Source organism: Anolis sagrei, chromosome 2 (genome assembly GCF_037176765.1).
Source record: "Anolis sagrei isolate rAnoSag1 chromosome 2, rAnoSag1.mat, whole genome shotgun sequence".
Classification (NCBI taxonomy): Eukaryota; Metazoa; Chordata; class Lepidosauria; order Squamata; family Dactyloidae; genus Anolis; species Anolis sagrei.
Genome location: NC_090022.1, coordinates 117,291,391 through 117,312,160, shown reverse-complemented (window position 1 = coordinate 117,312,160; position 20,770 = coordinate 117,291,391). Strand labels below are relative to the sequence as shown.

At 39.3% G+C, this 20,770-nt stretch overlaps 1 protein-coding gene across 1 annotated transcript in view; it reads left to right on the top strand.

Moving 5' to 3' along the window:
* GGA3 (golgi associated, gamma adaptin ear containing, ARF binding protein 3) overlaps window positions 1-20,421 on the top strand; it is a 29,258-nt gene extending 8,837 nt beyond the window's left edge. The window contains exons 2-17 of the mRNA XM_060764705.2: window positions 2,272-2,356; window positions 3,747-3,822; window positions 4,419-4,517; window positions 5,845-5,968; window positions 6,646-6,749; window positions 7,467-7,547; window positions 8,352-8,489; window positions 8,946-9,027; window positions 10,238-10,354; window positions 11,368-11,652; window positions 12,471-12,538; window positions 13,627-13,943; window positions 14,583-14,848; window positions 16,406-16,575; window positions 16,819-16,929; window positions 18,248-20,421. Coding sequence (XP_060620688.2) covers window positions 2,272-2,356; window positions 3,747-3,822; window positions 4,419-4,517; window positions 5,845-5,968; window positions 6,646-6,749; window positions 7,467-7,547; window positions 8,352-8,489; window positions 8,946-9,027; window positions 10,238-10,354; window positions 11,368-11,652; window positions 12,471-12,538; window positions 13,627-13,943; window positions 14,583-14,848; window positions 16,406-16,575; window positions 16,819-16,929; window positions 18,248-18,358 — 2,234 coding nt within the window. The 3' untranslated portion in view covers window positions 18,359-20,421. The remainder of the gene's footprint in view (window positions 1-2,271; window positions 2,357-3,746; window positions 3,823-4,418; window positions 4,518-5,844; window positions 5,969-6,645; window positions 6,750-7,466; window positions 7,548-8,351; window positions 8,490-8,945; window positions 9,028-10,237; window positions 10,355-11,367; window positions 11,653-12,470; window positions 12,539-13,626; window positions 13,944-14,582; window positions 14,849-16,405; window positions 16,576-16,818; window positions 16,930-18,247) is intronic.
* The last annotated feature ends 349 nt before the right edge of the window (window positions 20,422-20,770 follow it).

Below are 20,770 nucleotides of genomic sequence, written 5' to 3'. Positions count from 1 at the left end.
ATTCACCATTTTATATAAGGGACACCACCTTACTAATCATTATACGTAATAGGACTTGAGCATCCATCTTTGCTATCCACAGTGTGTTCTGGAACCAAATTTCAGGGAATACCCTATATTTAAAATATCAAACAGCTGCATGATCACTGCTCTTTGTTTTAGATTTTCTTTAGTGTGGAAAGTCTCTGGGGCCATGCTGCTTGAGATTCTCATAAAATGTATTGTCACCTCTTGTATGGTATATAGGTCAGCTTCATTTTCTAAATGGTATTCAGGATACTTAGAGCAGTGGGATGCAAGGAAAGCTTGTTACAAAGAACTAGATTGAAATTTGGTCAGTTTGAAATAGGGTGCAATGGACAGAGTTGTATGGGATCCATGCTTACCATGGAAATCAGTATCATGAGAATCTTTTAAGTTTTCCTGTTTTTGGAGTCTTTTGTGGCCTAGAAATAGGTTTGAAAATATATGAAAACTGCCAGTGTGGGAGCTGTGAACAAGCTTTCTAGGGCAGTGTTCTATTGATGCTCATTCTTTCTTCCAAATAACAAAACAGAATAAGTGATGCAAAATAATTTACATGTTAATGTGCGTTTTATAGAGAATTACATAGAATTTTGATCAACCTGAGTCAGAATTTTGATTGTTCACTTTTTGGACATATTGATCATACCTTTTGCATCTTCTTCATATAGTATTTACCATATGACAGGAAATAAATCCTAGCTACCTTACATAAAAAAGAATTTCTCATGGTGGTTGTCTGTACATGGTGTTGAGATCTTGGATTGCCTGGACCTTGTTCTTTTTCCAGCAAGGTGCTGTTTATGTTCACCAGGAACTCTTTCTACAATACACAAATTAGTGGTGTAATTGCAAAGAATTTTGGGGCTCCTCTGGCATTGTTAAACCAAAACACAAGAAAATAGAGCGTGCAGATCAGCCTGTGCCTATTTTACCAAATGCTTGCATCATACATTGTTAAGGCTTCAAAACAATTTGATTCATTGTGTCCTTTGTTCTTTGTTCATAGTTAATCATCACTTGCTTATAATGTGTTGCCTTTTTTTAATACAGTGCATGCCCATATTGCTCTGTCCTTAGCATAAACAGTATTACATTCTCTCACATGTTGTCCTGGTCAGTTTTACTTTGAAAATCAGGTTAAAATGGGCTCTCTTGTTGCACACAACCCAGTGCTATGTGTCTAAACTAATCTGTCTACAGCAGCTGAAACGGGAAACAAAAAATCCATCACAAAGTCTTTGTATTTTCAGCAATCTATTGCTTTCAAAGCTAGATTACATCAAGAAGCAGACATTGAAATAATGGGCCTTAATTGATGCCTGTTCCCATTAAAAAAATGTGTAGACTTCCATGGCATACCATACAGTCTGCTCAGCAACAAAGAAAAGGTGCACACTGTATTCTGTATAAATTGAATGTGTCTCTTTAGCACATGCCTCCAGATTCGTCAGGGATAGGCAGGTATGTGGGCTTTTCTTAGCAAATAAGCCAACATGGGAAATATAGAAAATAGGGGAAGCCTTATGGAAGGACAAGCCTGTCAAGTCCCCAGTATTAGGCATACAATAATGCCTGACATAAGAAGATCAGATGTACTTTTTGCATAAAATCTCTACAAAATGGTTTAAAAGGCAAATGAGGAAGAACTCTCAAACCCTTCTAGTAATTTTTATATATATATATATATATATATATATATATATATATGAATGAAGAGGCAACATTGTTGCAATTTTAATGAGAAATGATCTCATATGTTTACTTTTGAGTACATATTTTAGGAACATCCAAAAGGGTGAAAAGGTGTGGTGGTGCTTTGTAGATGAATTGCTTTGCATTTTGAGGTGGGAACATTGATGGTCTTCTCAAGCATCTGAGGTTACAAATATACTGAAGCCAGAGTGTGAAAGTAGCACAACAAAGATTTCAAGTTCCTTTGAAATCAGTGAAATAAACAGGGCTAATTTTGTCTGGTTTGCAACTTTGGTCAATAAGAAGCAACGGTACACTTTGGAATGTTATGAACTGCTTTAAAATTGCTTTAATGACAGTTTTATGGTGTATAACTTTTAGCCCTCAATTTTGACAAATCTGATGTATGGTGAGAGGCAAGGAGTGTGCTGAACATGAGCGAGATTTATTTCTCGTTGTTTTTGAAGACAGAAAATAGCTGGGTGCAGTCTTTCAGGAAGAGGAAGACTTTTCTTCACATCTTGGATTAATGCTCTCGTTTCTTTTATCCAGACAAAGCCACCAACCCGCTGAACAGACAAGAAGACTGGGAATATATCATTGGCTTCTGCGATCAGATCAACAAAGAACTTGAAGGGTGTGTGTCAAAAACATAAAGCTGCATTTATAGAATTGCTGTTTTTATGCTTCATTTAATGTGTTTTATGTGACAGTTCAACATTCAGTGATTTGATATGTAATACTTGAGTTTTATAAATCTTGATACGTGCTTCTCTTCCAGACCCTTTCAAGGCATGTACAATGTTCAGGCTTTTTTATAGCTGTAACAATGCAGCCAGTGAACATAGGTATGGCTCAGTCTAGGGCCAAGTTTCAGCAAGATGTATCTTGTAAACTTAATTTCTTGTTTTAAGTGCTTTTGGAATATGAAGACTGTTAATTCATCAGTTCAGGTATCCATCTGCAAAACAGACATCATTGCCATGCCTGTAGACTTTAACATTTATACAGGGCTTTTGTGTTTCTAAAACAATTTGCAGATATTCATAACAAACCGCCATGAATAATAATAATGATAATAATGATGATAATAATAATAACTTTATTCTTCAACTTCGCCACCATCTCCCCGAATAGACTCAGGGTGGCTTACATATGGAACAAAATGTCCACAAGACATAAAAGCAAAAACAATCCATAAAACAAAACACATTAAAATAGCAACACCATAAAATACATAACACTTCTGTGAAACTGGGGAGTATTATCACTCCCACCTAGACGAAATGGAAGGGCAAGAAAATTACAGTCTACTCAGGACTACACTGTAAACTTTGGTGTGTCCCCAGTAAACTGCCAGTTCTCTGTTTGATATGCTAGAATAATGGTGAGGACAGGACAGTTAAATATTGATAAAGGGATTTCAGGTTATAGGTATGGCACTTGTTCCCCTCCCCTTTTATTTCACCCTTTTATGTGCTTCATTCTTGATTTATAAAATTAAACAGAAGGATGTGCAACTGACACTCCATATATACCTTCATTTGGGGCCCTCATAAATTCTTGGAAGTTTCCAAAGCAAATTTGTAAGCTGTCCATTTGTAGGTACAATCTTGAAAACGTTGCCACTTCATATGCAGTTACTACTTCATGTGGAAATGAGGCCTTGGATCACACCCAGTAGCTCTACTACAGGCCTCTTCAAACTGTAGCCCTCTAGGTTTTTGTGCCTCCAGCTCCCATAATCCCTCATGAACTTGTTTAATGATCAGAAATTCTGGGAGCTGAAGTCCAAAACACTTGGAGAGCTGCAGGTTGAAGAGTTCTGCCCTACAGCAGGAACCTGCAGTGATCACGTTGTTTTCTCTGTCTTCCCCTACTTATTTCCATTTCCTTCCACTTCCACTGCTGCCTCCTTCATTCCAGAATTAGACTGTAAGCAGGGATGGCAATGGTCTCCTTTTCGTTGTAAACTTAATTTGCATGGCTAATGCTATCTGAATAAATAAATACTCTCTCTCTTTTAGTCCGCAGATAGCTGTGAGGCTACTGGCTCATAAAATCCAATCTCCACAGGAATGGGAGGCAGTCCAGGCCTTGACAGTAGGTGCTCCTTATCTCACTTCTACATTCTGTGTTTAAATACAAACGTAATGTTTTCGCCAAGTACAAATCCAATGATTGAGTCTTCTTTTGATTAAAGGAGATAGGTATGATTTTTGAAGTGGTTGCTGGGCACCTGGCAAAATTTAGATTAGATGACCTTTGGTTCCTCCTGCTCTTAGTCTGTAATGTAAGATAAAATGAGAATAGGTGATTCACATTGTTTAAAGGATATTCTGGTTGTATAAATCCTGAGTCTATGTTCCCAAAATAAATAGTGTTCATGACTTATGATTCCTTCCATATGAAACAGTTCAGTGGGACCATCACTGTTTCATGCTCCTCCCTATACATAGTTATCAGCATAGAAACTTTTTTTCCTCCTTTGTTCTTATTGAATGATGAATGTTTACAGTATCAGAGAAAAGTTGCTGGGAGAATAGGTCTGATTTGCAGAGAGCTTCATCTTAGTGTTTTGTTTAGACCATACTTTAAAAAAACCATGTATAACTTGTGTCTCCATTATGTGAGGTAACACATTGAGATAGACCAGAAAAATCGATTTATGTCTTGTTTATTTGTTTGCTTGACTGCAGGTATTAGAAGCTTGTATGAAAAACTGTGGCCGAAGATTTCATAATGAAGTGGGGAAGTTTAGGTTTTTAAATGAGCTGATCAAAGTTGTGTCTCCCAAGGTTAGTATGAAGTTTATTTTTCTCACACGTTCCTTTGTGTGTGGCTTCCTTGGATCCATAAAATATTACTGTTGACAAGTAAATAAGTAACTGAACAAAAAACTAAAACTTGAGGAAAAAAGGTACCTTACTCTGTCTGGATATCTGTTTGCATAGCCAGAGGATAATGTGTAGTCCTTTAGCCAGCTAGCTGTAGTGGTTTGAATGCTGAATATGACATTGGGAGACCTGGGTTTGAATCCATATTCATCCATGAAATCCACTGAGTGACAGTAAACAAATCATACCCTCTCCGCTTAAGAAGAAGGCACTGAATATAAATATTTCCAAGGAAACTCTGGGATAATATTATTTTATCATACTCCATATTATACCCTAAAGACATTATTCAGCAGTAAAGATAGTTCATGGATGAGTGGAGGCCAGACCATCTTGACAAAGTAGTCAAGGGCACGAGTTGGTTCATGTAATTTTAATGCTTTTATTAGGTGTTTTGTTTCTTATATTTCATGCTTTAAATGTCCTTTTATCTTACCTTATTGTGAATTGTCCTATTCATTTTATGCCTAGTTATATGTTGTTGGTTTGAGTTTTGGTTTATGTATGTAAAGAATTGAATTCTGCTGTTATTTTTATGTAAACCGCTTTGAGTCCCCCCAGGAGTGAGAAAAGCGATATAAATACTGTAAATAAATAAATAAATAAATAAAAATACTCTATTCCTGTCCTGCCCTTTTTCACCCTTGCGGGGACCCAGAGCAGTGTACATAATGCAATATGGATGCCATAAATCAGAATTGACTTGAAGGCACACAACGAAAACAGTGTCCAAGATGTTAATTAAATAAGCATGCTATATAGTTAGACATGTATATCATATAGTTACGAGTTATACAAAGAAGATAAATTGTATTCAGAGTAGCAAGGAATTTTACTCCACAGTTCTGTGCACTTTGACCTGGGAGTAATTCTCATTAAGCTCAATGAAACTTACATCTAAGTAGACATGCATAGGATTGCAGTGCCAAATAACAATTGTTCAGATACTGTTAAATATTTCATTCTATTTTGGATAAATGGAGTTGGCAGGTGTCAAAATATTTTTGAAATTCCGGACTTCTTACAGTCTTGGAGGCCATCCTTGAAAAATAGATTTGTATCTTGAATTTTTTGATGAACATAGCAATGAGTGTTCCTGTCTTATATCAGCAAAACTAAATCCTGTAGCAGAGTTTACACACAGCTCAGCACCCAGTGGCTCAGAAGAAATCATTTTATTTGAGGCCTGTGAAATGTAAATATTTTCACTTGTTGGTTATTCTTGCAGTACCTGGGAGACAGAGTGTCAGAGAAGGTCAAAACCAAAATAATTGAGCTCCTCTACAGCTGGACAGTGGCTTTGCCTGATGAATCCAAAATCAAAGATGCCTATTACATGTTGAAAAGACAAGGTGGGAAACAGTTCCCTGTTCTGTCTTTCCTTATCCTTCCTTGTTGGTAGCTAGGACTTTTGTCATATGGTGGCATCAGAGGCAAGACTCCAACTCCAGCCTGAAGGAGAAGACTAGTTCAGCCTTTCTGCAGAAGCTTTATTGTATAGAGGTCAGAATGGTGGTGATACAGGTCTGACTTCACGATTAATTGATAATTCATATATTGACTGCTAATTTATCTTAGCTGTTCAGTTGGGTCACATGAAATTAAATTCAAGCAATTAGTAGAATTGAAGGCAGTCATGCAGACTAATTGATAAGGATTGATTAGATTCTGAGAGGAAGGATATCTAAAGAGAAGAACTTACCCAACATAATATCTGGAGTTCATTCCACATAATAAAAATATAACTTCTCTGAAAATGAGCTGATTACTGCTGTTTGGAATCAAGTTTTAAGAACAATGTCAAGTTTTTAGGATGGCAAGAGGTTGTAGTCTTTATCAGCTTCTTCATGTACAAGTGTAATAAGAGCAATATAAGTATGTTGAACACTGTAGATCAGATTAGAACCCATTTTGAGGAATATTATTATTATTACTTCAGAGAACTTGTTGGGAATTAAGAGATACCAGTTCATTGTAAAATGACCAGACAGCTTGTATGTTTAAAAGATTACATTTTTTTCTGCTTCAGGCATCGTTTTGTCTGACCCTGCAATTCCTATGGAGAGAACGCTAATCCCTTCTCCTCCGTCCCGTCCGAAAAACCCTGTGTTTGATGATGAGGAGAAATCCAAGGTAAAATAGAAGCTAGAACTTAGAATAACAATCAACTGCCAGGCCATGTTGTGTTGCCTTAGAGGAGAGTAAAGTTAATGTTTGCTTCATGGTAAAATTAATGCTGCTGCCCAGTTGTCATTGTACTTCAACTCCCAACATTCCTCACCATTGGCTATGCTGGCTAGGGCTGCTGGGAAATGCAGTTTAACAGCATTTGTCTAGTACTTTTCCTTCCCAAATGTTCAGTCGATTACAGTTTTTAAATGTTAAAGGTTTTTCAAGTAGTTCCTTTTTTCTTAAGTACTATAGTACGGCAACTTGGATTTCAAAACTTAAATGGTTATGCATTTTCCAAAGTGTATTATATTTCTTCCAAATTTATTTTTGTATCTTTTAAATTGGGATGTACAGCTGAAGAGCTAATTTCCTCCCTGGCACTGTGGACTTTATCTCTCCCCACATTGCAGCCCTTAAAGCAAACAGGAAATGCCTTTTTGAAGGGTTTTAATGGCACATTTTGGGGACTAAGTGTGGGTGGGTATTGATCACCCCTTCTATAAGTGAAGAGTGGGACTTTTGTGAAGCTCTCACAAACACTTGCCTCATTTGGGAGAACTATTCACTTTGTTCACTTGTCTTTACTGTTTGCTGAAAACAACATTTTACAAAACCAGAAAGATTAATTAGTGTTTGAACACTTTTAAAAACAATTTTTCTACATTTTTATTTTTGCAGCTTTTAGCTAAACTGTTAAAAAGCAAAAATCCAGATGATTTACAAGAAGCAAACAAACTTATTAAATCAATGGTGAAAGAGGTGAGTCTGAGCACTTAATGATATATTAGTAGAGAAGTCTCTTATTTTTGAAGCTAAATAGGATTGGGCCTGGGTAATGCTTGGATGGGAAACTGGCAATGAATAACAGGCACTGTAGGCTGTATTTCAGAGATAGGAGCTGGCAAAGCCACTTTAAGAAAATCCCATGTAGGGTCACCATAAATGACAGCGGTTTGGAGGGGCGTACATATATGAGATTATTGTTTGTGGTTTATTTTGTAGTTTGAAGCATTTTCTTTGTTTCTTAACTCCTCTTTTAAAAAGGCTGTTTGAATGGTTTTATCTTTAATAGTTCAAGGTGAGTGAGACAGATAAGTAAGACTACAAACCTACACAGACTTATCTAAATATAGATACTGCTTGAACTTACATTTTACTTGTTTGATGCCAGGAACCTGATAGATGTTCACTGGTTGTAAATATAGGGTGTCACCCTCAAAATATACAGTATATGCCCAAATGTAGAGAAATGTCACAGAATTGCAAGATAAACTTTAAATGAAGCCTACAGCTCTGTGCTTTGACTTACAAGCAGTGTATTCCCAGGCAGGAATTGTTTGAACACCTTACGTATAATTGTCATTTTGATTGGAATTTATAATTCTGATTACGTCACCATGTATTTACTTAACTCTCAGAACAATCACAATAGCTAGTATTAGTTGTTAAAAGTTGTGTACATTTTGAGGGACCCCATATATGCTTCTGAGGTCTTCAGGTTAGCCACTCCTGGGATGAGAGAACAAGAGAGTCACTTTATCCTTGTTGCTTCTAAACTTGAAGGATGAGGCACGGATACAGAAAGTAACAAAGCGCATGCACACTTTGGAGGAGGTAAACAACAATGTGAAACTGTTGAATGAGATGTTGGTTCACTACAGCAAAGAAGATTCCTCAGAGGCTGACAAAGAACTTATGAAGGTGGGCATGAGTTTTGTTTTTAGAAGATATGTACTATTTGTTATGATCTGACTTTTAACTTTTGACTTCCAACCTTGGAAGCAAAAACATTAAATATACCAGTTTTCCATGTAAAAATAGCTCTCTCCACCATCCACTGCATAACACATCAGGAAATTATAATGTGTATCCAGTTTTTTATGAATGAGTAAAATGAAGACATTTCTTACCATAAGAGATGTTCAGCAGTGGATCTCTCTGACTCAGAGTGTGGTGGAGACTTCTCTGGAGGCTTTTAAACAGAGACTGGATGGCCATCTGTTGGGAGTGCTTTGATTCTGCTTTTTCTGCATGGCAGGGGGTTGGACGGAATGAGCCATGGGTTCTCTTCCAACTCTTATGATTCTATGAAGCTAAAGCATAAAGGACCGCATGTATTTTTGACTTATTATTTTCTCCTGTCTTTTATCCCTTCAGGAGCTCTATGACAGATGTGAAACCAAGAGGCGGACTTTATTTAAACTGGCCAGTGAGACGGAGGATAACGACAGCACCCTCGGTAAACAGAAACTTGTTCTTTGCAGGGCCAGAGGTGGTTCTAGCCATGCTGGTTTTAATGGTTGTAGTAATGGTCGAGGCCAGGTTTTCAGAGTTATTAGCAGTCTCAAAGGACTAGGGGCAGAATTGTTGATCAGCCTGAGGCTGATGGGTTAACTGATGTTTTAGAAAGGATTGTGGGATTGCCTGTGGGATTTCCGGGGGCACAAAGTGATGAAGATTTAAATCAAGGAAATGATGCTTCCTTCACTGAGAACGTTGACTGGGAAAGTGCAGGCTTTCAGGGTCAGGCAAAACAGTCAGAGACATTAGATATGGAGGAGTTGAGCAGAGAATTAAGTTATGCAGAAGGCTCAGAAATCGACACTGGCCTTCGTTTATGGATCAAAGCAGACAATAGGCATCACAGGGCAGAGCGTTTGTGTGGGAAAGTTGGGGAGAGATTTCAGGAGAGATTAAATTCTTTCATGAATGGCTTTTAATTGGCAAGTTGTTTACTTTAAAGTTTGTTTAGGCAATGTAGCGTTTGGAGTAAGAAGTTAGGCCCGAGTTGCTGGTTTATGTTTCAAGTCAAGCCTTTTGGTTTTGGGATTTAAGGACATTGGAAGTTTCATTGTTCCTGTTTTTGTATTCATGATCAAGTTTTACTTTTTTACTTTTTACTTGTGGACTTAAGCTGTTCTTCTGATTTTTGACTATTCCTGGACTGTATGTATTACCTTTGAATCTGATTGAGACATTTGGATTCCTGTTGGATTATTACTTACGGCTAAACCTTTTTGGATATACCTATTCCTGAATTTTTCCTACACTTTTGATATGTTTTACAATAAACTGTTTGCTTATATTCTGGACTCTTGTGTGGTGCTGTGAGAGTCCAGAATAGGGGTTTCCAGGCCTGGGGTCCCCCTATGTCCTCCCAAAATGAAATCTGTATTCCATAGTCACCTGAGTACTTAATGTGCTAGTCATGTCTAAGGATTCAGTGACCACAGCACAACATTGCTAAGGAGATGTATCCTTCGTAGCCATTTGTTGCTCATTGGGTTCTGTGGGTGTTTTAAGATTCTTTTAAAAATCTTTAGTTGAAGAATAGATTCTAACACTCAAGTCACTGCTAGGAATACTATGGTCTTCCAGATGTTGCCAATGACAGTGGTTGAATCATTTTCATTGTTTACATTTGTAGTGTGGTCTTTTGTTTCTTACAGGAGAAATCCTACAAGCCAGTGACAACTTATCACGGGTAATAAATTCCTATAAAAGAATTATTGAGGGGCAAGTCATCAATGGTGAAGTGGATATGTCTGTCCTTCCTACAACAGAAAGTGAGTCACATTTCCACCCGCATCTGGTCCCTGTGTTAAAAATCATGTGTCCAGCTTTTACGCAATATGAAAACTTTGTGCCATTTCTAATGGATAGAGTACTTTATACTTGTTTGATAGTTTAAAGGCAAAAGATGTACATCAGAGTATTTCAGCACAGGTCTTTCATATCACACATTTTGCCCTTTGCCAGTGTGTTTGGAAAACATGAGATATCATGAAAGTGATTTTTTTGGGAGTTTCTAAGTTTTTTTTTTTTAAACAGTGTTGCTGTGATTTGTGTATTAACCCAATTTTGAAGTGTGTTGGTACATATGGGTGCATTTGGCAAAGAGTTACAATGAGTTTAATTTCCCCAGTGTAGGAATCAAGAGAGTGTTTTCTTTAATGTTGGAAGATAAGGATGCGCCTTCTCTCTTTGCTGAAGAAATCTGCTCTTCCATGCTTTCAACAAAAAGCGCTGCTTGTCTGTCTCAAGAGCTGTCTGATGCAAATGCATCCTTTGTTCACTTGTTTCTTTCTTCCCATTCTCTGTTGTGTCCATTTTTAGATAATAGGTCACTGAGGACCGCAGCCTAACAATATTTATAATGTACCAAATACAGTGCATGGTTTTGGGAAAAAAATACATATTAGTAATCATATGCCTTTCCCTAGTGCAGTTGTTGCTTAAACAGCAACCAAAAGACTTGTTTGTACCTGGGCATTGCTTAATGGTGGAACTTCTTAAAAATTGAGTTAAGGTGTCCACTTTTCAGAGTCTTAGCTTGCTGGAATAAGACACTGGTGTGCGTTCCCACAGAAACATGAAGAACTAGGATTTTTGTTTACATCACTTTCTAACAGACTAGCACCCTAAAAACTGGAGAATGTGTGTTCTGTTTGACAGCAAAGCCATAATTTATTTTTCACATTTAATGTTTAGAACCATTACCCCTCTTTCTGATTGGAACCCTGAAACTCTGCTCCGGTTTCCTGCATCTCTCGTCATTTTCTTTCTTGTCTCCTTGCAGGAAGTGATACGACCAATAACATCAATACACTTATTGACTTGGTGGGTTTGGACATTTCTAGTACTCCACCGCCACCGCCGCCACCAATGCCTCCTGCCACCCTGACGCCAGCACCAGCCCTAACGCCCGCTCCGGCCTCCTCAGATATCCCCATCCTCCCACCCCCTCCCCAGACAGTGGGTCACTCCCGGAGTCGTTCATCCAGCCAGGCTGAAGCCACTGCTGCTCAGTTGGCCAGTGCGGCCCATTCCCTCTCCTTGCTTGATGAGGAACTGCTGTGCTTAGGTAAGGCAGGAGCATTTCAGAGGTGCTTAATGTGGACATTAATGTAGACCTTATTGATAGGATCGGTTGCAGTGACTTCTGCTGTGCTGTGGCCCTCCAGTATTGCTTTGTTCCCCAGACCAAAAATCAAAGGTCTCTCTGAGTTTACTTGACTGGATCATTACTGACATTGATAGAAGGTGATTTATGCAACCTTACCTCTTCTGGATGGGGTAGTACAAAGGAAAGATGAGATATTTTTAGCTCAAGAACCATGTCTTGTGAGTGTGAAAGATCTCCTACCATAGCCGATTAGCTAGTAACCTTGTATTTGTTTTTAAAGCTTTTCTCTTGCAGCATATCGTAGCATTTGTTGTTTAAATGGGCTGGGTCTGATAAAACTATATATGGGGAACAGTATCTCCAGTAAGTGGCATTATCTTTGGTTGTTGCATGAGAAATGTCATCTAAATAATAAGTCTGCCTGCATTTGGGGAGCAGGAAAAATGCATATATGAATTGGCCCGATGTGTGCCTTCTTTCAAGTTTCCAAAAGAACGTAATATTGAAGGTGCAGCAACTTCAGTTGCAGAGAGGGGAAAGGTTAACATTATTTTCCACAGAAAGCTTCCTTAGGAGCACACTTGAAAAGAATGATTTGCCCAAGGTCACTCAGTGTGAAGCATGCATGGTTCAATGTGAGTTTATAGTCAGCTTCTTGCAGCTTCAGCACAAATGTTGAAGGATGTTCTTTCATACGCTCAGCTATAGGTTTACTCCTGCTAAAATGTTTTGTACTTCTCTTCTTTCAAATCCATATTATCATCTCTCATACTTAGGCTTAAATGACCCACCACCTATTCCAGCAAAAGAATTGACGGAAAATAGCCAATGGAACTTGTTCCAGGTACTTCGCTTCTTGCTGTAGGGCTGATTTTGTAACCAAGATGCTACCATTCAGGAAGGTCTTTGGACCTAGGGATGCTTTATTTACATGGGATTTTGTGAGGTGAGCTTTGCTTCCATGTTCTGGCTTAAGCTGTTACGACAAAGGAAAGGATAAACACCAGCCTTCCTTTCCCATTTGATACAGATCAGCTCTATCCTCTGGGTATTATATCTGAAATGTAAGGGAAAATAGCTGGCCTGGAATAAGGTTCTTCATTTTAGAATCAGCCCTTTTGAGTTCTCATTTTTTTAGAGTAGCCCTGATCACATATAATGTTACCATTGTTATTCACCATCAGTTTTGCTCTGACCTATGGTGACTTCACAATTAAGAGACCTCCAGGAGACCACATTTATTAACAGCCCAATTCAGGTATATGAACCCTGAATTGTTGTCTTCTTTGAATTAATTATCTGTTTGTAATGCAGGCTTCCTTCTTTCATACTGCATTCCACTTTACCAAGCATTGCTCTCTCTCCCCCCCCCCCCCCCCCCCAGCTAGTCATATTTTCTCATGGTATGTCCAAAGTACAATAGCCTCAGTATATTATATTTATTTATTTATGAAATTTATACCCCGCCTTTCTCCAGTCAAGGCCCCCAGGCAGCTTACAGCTGGCACAAACATGCAATATATTTTAATTATTTATATAGGATTTTAGTGATGTATTTTATATTGTATTAAATAATAATGGTTTTCATGAATTTGTTTGACTGATATGTGAAAGACCTATGGTCTAAGCATCGAATAAACTTGCAAACATACAATATAAATTTAAAACAAGTTAAAACCATAAATATTAGCAAATGCTGTGAAACACTAATTAAAACCCCAATAAAACACATTAAAAACCACCCTGATAATATGTAACAAAGTGTTAAAGTGCAATTTGCTCTTGGGCCTATTTATTGATGTCTTTCGTGGTCCAGGAAATCTGCCAAACCCTTCTCCAGTTGCACAGCGCCATAGAGAAACATAATGGGTTGAAAATTAAATACTTCTTACTGTTAAAGACCGGCATTTTATTTTCTTTGTCTTGTTTCAGAATGAGCCTGTAGATCTGGACTTCTTGAATCCACAGCCAATTTCTGTTGCCTGCAACTCTGCTGCAAACCCTCTTCATCTTTCTGCATCACAACCCATGTGTGCAACTTCAGCACCTCTTGCTTCCACATTCACGGCTCCGCCACCTGTTTCCAGTGTCCCTGTCCCGACCTCAGCCCCTTTCATGTTCTCAGCTGGACTGCCTTTGGGCCCTTCTAGTACAGTGCCAGCTGCCCCTGGGTACCCTGGTTCTGCTTTGGGAAGCAATGGTCTGCACAAGATGGACCCCTTAAGACACCTTCTGGATGAAAGCAAAGGGTAAGAGAATTTGCTTGCTTTCTCTGCTTGCTAACTGTGGCTGCTATATACCTCCCCCCCCCCCACTTTGTCTCTTATGATAAAAACAGAAAATGAAGGAGTTTCCATTACATTGTGTAGTATTGAGGCTTTTACTAAAATGTTAAGTCATTAGAGCGATTGATACTAGACTTTTAAAAAAGTGTTATTCTTGAAATGAAGAGGTGGTTCTGGGCACGATTAGACCACCCTCCATCTTCCAAAAGATACAATATAAAAAAGCAAAATGTAATATTTGACAAGGGTGCAAAAACAAGGTCACCATGGTGTAATTGTTTGAGTGCTGGACTTGGACTCAGATCTCCAGTCACTGGGTGACCTTGGGCAAGTCACACTCTCTCAACCCCAGATGGAAGCAATGTCAAACCCACTCTGGACAATTTTTTGCCAAATAAATCCTGTCATAGTGTTGCCTTTGATTGCGAAAGGTTTGAAAAGACTTGAATGCTAACAATAGCAACAAATGCAATAGACATAAAAATGATTTAAGTATCAGATATAAGCTTTAAATGTTAAAATGCCTGAGCAGATTTTGATTTGGGTATGAGGCTAGGTTTACTTTCCTTTATGCCTGTGGTTTTGTTCTCCATCCTATTGTAGGACTTCTGTTCATGGCAATATAGGAGCCTCTGTGTTCCATGCAGGAGTTGTGTTGCCAGCTGCCACATCTGCACCTTTGGGAACCACAGCAGGATTTCCAGGCACTGCCCCGGGGGCCCCTGCAATTGCACATCCCAGCAGCTGCACCCCTGGGACAGGAAGTCCCCTCTTCCAGCCAGCGTTATTCCAGCAGCAAGGAAGTCCTCTGAAAGGATCTGAGATCTCTTTAGCCAATGTCCACGTTCCTCTAGAATCCATCAAACCTAGTAGGCATTACCAATCTTTTTCATCTTCAGGCATTTCCATTTGTTGCCTCTTTTTAACAGGAGATTGCAGAACAAATAATCTTTACTGTTAACTCAAGCTGCTGTTCTGAAACAAGGCTTTGTGAATATTGTCAGACATGGATGTGGGAAACCTCCAGTCGACATTTCCCCCTTTACTGAAAAAAAGACTCTGTGGTTGGAGGACGAGGTGTTCATGTTGTTGTCTGGTGTATGTTCGATAGTGGAGCCAAATAATGCTTCTCCTTTGTGCCTTTTAGTCTTCTGTCACTTCATGCGTGAAAAATGGGTATTAACTGTTGCCTCTGTCTGCCCATGTAGATATGGCTTATGTTACTTCATGCAGTGTTTCTACTGAATGTTTCTTCTGTCACCTTTTCCCTTACAAAGCATTGGCGTTATAGCATTAGGGAGAAATGGAAATTAAGAAAAATTATGCAGTTCCCTTTCTGTGAGATTAAAATTGCAGTGCAATATTCTGAATTCTCCTCATCAGTGGCATCCTTGCAAAGATCATATCTAGGGAGGCTGTACAATTAATTTATCAAGTGAAGGCATTGGCATCTGAAGTTTGGCACATTGGCACAGATCTACCCACAATAGAAATACATATAATCTAGTGGGACAGTTTCCCCCATTCATTTTTCTGTGGCGATCTCTTCAAAATCTGCTGCTGTTAAGCAGATTTGACTCAGAATTAATGGTGGGAGATTACTATTATATGTGATTACTGCAGCCAGAATCATCCATGCCCAGAGATGAAAATAACCAGATATACCGACAGAAGAAGATTGGCTGATGAAAATATCCGAAGGAGTGGAGATGGACAAGTTGATGGTGTTGATTAAGGAGGAATCCTTGATTAAATTAAAAAAAGACTGGGACATATTTAGTATTTTTTCCAAATATTTTTGATTAAACATTTACTAGGAAATTAGGGAATGGGAGACAAGGGAAGGAAAAAAAATGTGGGGATAATAGATCAATTATTGGTTAGTTGCATCTTTACAAATGTCTGGTATGTTGCGAGGTGAAAACAAAGAGGGTGAAGGTTGTTGAGGAATGAGGGGTTCTTTTACAATATTATCATTGTTGCAACAAGTCTTCATCTCTATTTGTTTAACACATATTACACAATACTTTTATGCAGCAAAGATAGGGACAGTCTTGAATTATTGTTTTTCTACTATAGAAAAGTGTTATTACAAGTAGAAGAGTAGAAATAAAGTGTAGCTTAAATGGAGTAACTAATAAGTTACAACAGGCAATGAATTGGAGGCTTGTAGATTGGTTTAGTAGGTGTTTGTTTAGAACGTATATAGGTTGTGTGTTGCAGATAAAAATGTGTTAGTTTGTATATAATTAAAAATGTAGTTTTAATTTCATTTTGTGTTGTTGTATTTTGCACGTACGTGTTTTCTTTGTTACCCAAAAAAGGAATTAATGGCTGGGCACTTCCCCAGTGTAAGAGTCAACATTCCCGGTGTAAGTCTCTGTTCTGCCATGACTTCAGATGTGGAATGTTTTTCCTTTTTGCAGGCAGTGCTCTTCCTGTGACTGCCTATGACAAAGATGGCTTGCGAATCTTGCTTCATTTTGCCAAGGAGTGTCCACCTGGGAGACCTGATGTGTTGGTCGTAGTGGTTTCCATGTTAAACACAGCACCTCTGCCTATCAAGAACATTGTTTTACAAGCTGCAGTGCCAAAGGTAGGAACGTCAGTGTGGAAATTCCCATGCACCACAATTGGATGGTTGGCGGGGAGTAAACAGATCTTGTTTTGCCACTGGAGCAAGCAGATTGTATATGCTGTGCTTCAGAGGCCCTGGCAGACTGAGAGGTGATACACACTTAAGTAAACAATATATTCAGTCACATAACACAACTCAGTTAATTGGGGTTTTTTTATTTGTATTTTCCACAAACCTTCCTTCATTGTTATTTACTTGCAGTCTATGAAGGTGAAATTGCAGCCACCTTCAGGGACAGAGCTAGCACCATTCAATCCCATCCAGCCTCCAGCTGCTATCACCCAGGTCATGCTGCTGGCAAATCCTAGAAAGGTAAGACTGCTTGTGTTTGGTTGCCCCATGTCTCAGAAGATGATTACATCTATCATGTGTCTGCAGTCTGGACCACGTGCTCCAATGCTCCACCTCTGCTCTTCCTTGTTTTGGCTGGAGATGGAATGAATGCACATCACAGCCCGCTTGCCTGGGTTTCTGTGTTACAAGGCAATCTATCAGCTATCAAGTGCAGTTGACCCAAAGTGATCAGTACTACTTCCTGTCTTCTTGTAAGCTTCTGGAAGCATCTGCTGGTTGCCAGTGGTGGTGATATAGTGGCTTAAAAGCACTAGAACTAGAGTAGAACCGTTGAACTTGAGTGTTGCTTTATGAGTTAACAAATAGAAAAATGCCAGTGTTTCAGTAAATGTACTCTACTTGGGACTAACAAATTCAGTTCATTTTTTTAGTATCGTACCACAAGTTTGAAGTCCCTATTCATGGAAGAGTAGAAGAAAATGTAATGATGGTTACTTTTCTTCTTCATTCCACCTTCCTGTTCGGCTAAACTTCAAACACCACCACCTGTATCCAACCAGAACAGGAATGGGCAACCTTGGGCCCTCCAGGTGCTTTGGACCTCAACTCCCACAATTCCTAACAGCCAATAGACTGTTAGGAATTGTGGAACTTGAAGTCCAAAACACCTGGAGGGCCAAAGTTTGCCCATGCTTGAGCTAGATGTATTGCTCTCTGAGAGAACTCACGCCAGGAAGGCCACTGATCTCTCCAAGAGCCAGCTGCCACCTTCTCTTAGTTAGTTAGGCAGCACTTAAAAAAGCATAGTATTTAGAATTGGTCAAGGTGAATAACCAACGGAGCACTTGAAAATGCAGAGCACCCATAGGATAGTAGAATTTCATTTGTTTGATGGCAGCTTTAATCAAAGGGCGCTCCGATTGGATGAATGCTTACTTCACTATTCATCCTCTCATTCAGTTAATGATGTGGTATCTCCACTGCATTCATTAATTTGTACTCCACTCCTCCTCCTCTTCCACTGAAAACAAAGTATATAGCATTATTGGTCATAATCTGAATTATTTTTCATGTTTTTGGTCTTTGTAAGTTACTGATGAGACATGTTTAGGCTGAAAAAGGGAGTAAAATCCTTCGTATCAATATTTTTTTTCCAAAAAGTGATGCCTCATTTGCAAATAAATTATTGTACCTCATATCTTAGTCTTTGTCCCCACGTGTTACTCAGAATGGTTGTGTCTAGCATCACATGGGCTCATCCATTATTATTCCTCTCCTCTCTGTTCTGTGATTGAATGCTGCACTGTGCTCCTCCTCCTCTTCTTTTTTGTTGCAGGAGAAGATGAGGCTGAGGTACCGACTGACTTTTGCACTGGGGGACCAACACAACACAGAAGCTGGGGAAGTAGATCAGTTTCCCCCCATTGAACAGTGGGGCAACCTATGACCAAGCGGCACCCAGAAGGGACTGGAAGGAATGTGAAGTGGAAAGGGCAGATGCGGTATCCGTTAGTGATATTTAGCTTTGTTTACATGTCCCGTCTGCTCCACTTGTAGCTTTAGTCCAGAATGTTCCCTGAACTCTGGGATGAAGTTGTCTGGGGCATGAACGCCGAGCATGACCCTGAATGGGAGAGCCAAGAACAGGGGCCCGACTCGCTTCCCTACCTTGGCCAATCTGGTTCAAACTTTCACTTTGATGAAACTTGAAATATGATACTTCTGGAGAGCTCTGTATGCAGAAGGGCAGTTTACCGGTCACTCTGTTGGTCCAAAGCCTATAAAGGGCTATGATGCCTTCCTATGTTCCTTTGGGGCAGAGCCCTAGTAGATGCTCTTATGCTCCATTTTTAACCTCTTGGGTGCCAGAATTCAGAGCATCTTGAGGCTTCCTGAGCAATAACACAGGCTCCAAAAGAGGAAGATTCTGCCATCATCTGACACTCCATTTTCTTTTTTAGGCAACATCTCTCCTAAAAGCCAGCACAGTCCCTAAAGGTGAATAATCACTATTTATTTACACTTTCCCACAGGTAAATATTAAGGCACACTTCTCAAGCTGTTGCTGCCTTTACGGTTTTTTTGTTTCCTTTTTACTTCAAACTGGATCAGCAAAGTGTGCTTTCTAGGCAGCTGCTCGGTTTTGTATGCACACAACTCTATGGCAGCTCTTCTGCATTCAACAGTTGCATTCTCTGTTGTGAGCTAAAACAGGGGTCACAGTGACAGTTTATGAATTCCTGAGGTGTGGAGCATAGAGATAAATTAATAGTGAGAAAGAGGCATCCATTCTGATACAAGTGTTAATCAGGATCAGAGGCGGGAACTAGTGTAGTTGGGATGTTGATTCTTTTTTTTAAAGACAGTATTATTACTTGAGAAAATAAGATGTACATAGAACTCTAGGAAAGTGTCAGGTCTACAGATAAGGGAAAACAGAAGCCATGACAATGCATGTGCTCAGTTGATTATTCTGTTTCATTCATTCCAAATGTTAAGTGGCTAAGTGCAATTGTCTTCAGGAGGAGAGACCCCTGCGTTGAGACAAAATGACCTTTCTAAATATATGAGGTGTTCATGATTAGGCACATCTGCCCTAAAGTGGGTATCTCTGGTTTGGGTCAAGTAGTTGCTTCTTCCTATTTATCAAACTTTTGTTTCTCAGTCTAAATATTTTTCAAAAACACCAGGGAGATTGCCAGTATGAAATGTATGTTCTGGTTCTGAGCCAATCATTTTACTTGGTTATGAAGAGGAAGACTTGTGGGACCTATGTAGGTTATGAATTGTTAGATGAGTAGATTCCCAACACTCCTTGCTTGCACTATATAACTGAAAGCGGAATTTTTGCTGAAGCTAAGTAAATGGCATTGAAAAGGCCCCACAATCAGCAGCTCTCCAGTTATTTCTGGATTTTTTACTTTACACAGAAGTAATTGAAAATCACCAGAGTAGCCAGATATGTGCACTGGCTTGCTCCCTCACTGGGATTGAGATTGTATTGTTGCAAGGTAAACTGTTAGGGATGTTTTGGAAGGATCCGCTTGTGTCCATAAGTTGCGAGGGGAGCACTGTTGGGGGCTATGGGGTGCAGGATGAGTTTTTTGTCTCTTGATCTGGTCCTTACTAGCATTTTAATCTCTCTGCTGTCAGGTTTTTGCTTAGGCTGCTGAAGTCTGCCTCAGTGCCATTGCCTATGTGTAGAGAGTACGTTTCACTGCTAGAGCTAGCAAGTTGCTCTGTGACAGAGGAAACCATGGAAAGGCACAAGTGCTTTGACATAATGGCTTTCTCAATGTCAGCAGTGCTGTCATGCCATACTGTATAATCCAGAGGTCCCCATAGTCTCACTGTGTGAAAATGTACTGTTAAAAGCTTCAGAAATTATTTATGAATGTTACTTGTTCATAGGCTGAAGTTACAGCTTCTTACCAAACACTGAAGACTGTAAATATGTCTCCGAACCATTTGTTTTTCTGCACGTTCAATAAAACTGCTTTCTTTACTCCACTTCAGCTGCCTTGTCGCCACTTCATCCTGGAGTGTGTTTTGTATTTAGATTGCCTGCTTCTCGTGAATAGTTTTGGGAGACAAAGTCTTGGTAGCTAAATGCTCCATGAGCAAGGGAGATATCAAGTTAGGAGGGGAACCTACATGAAATATTACTACTTTTAAAGCCCAGTTCTATAGCAGCTTGCAAAAAAAAAAAAATTTCGTGTCAGGAGCGACTTGAGAAACAGCAAGTTGCTTCTGTTGTGAGATAATTGGCCATCTACAATATCCCGGATATTTTACCATCCTGTGGGAGGCTTCTCTATTTTACCATCCTGTGGGAGAAGCAGGAGCTCACCCTGCTCCC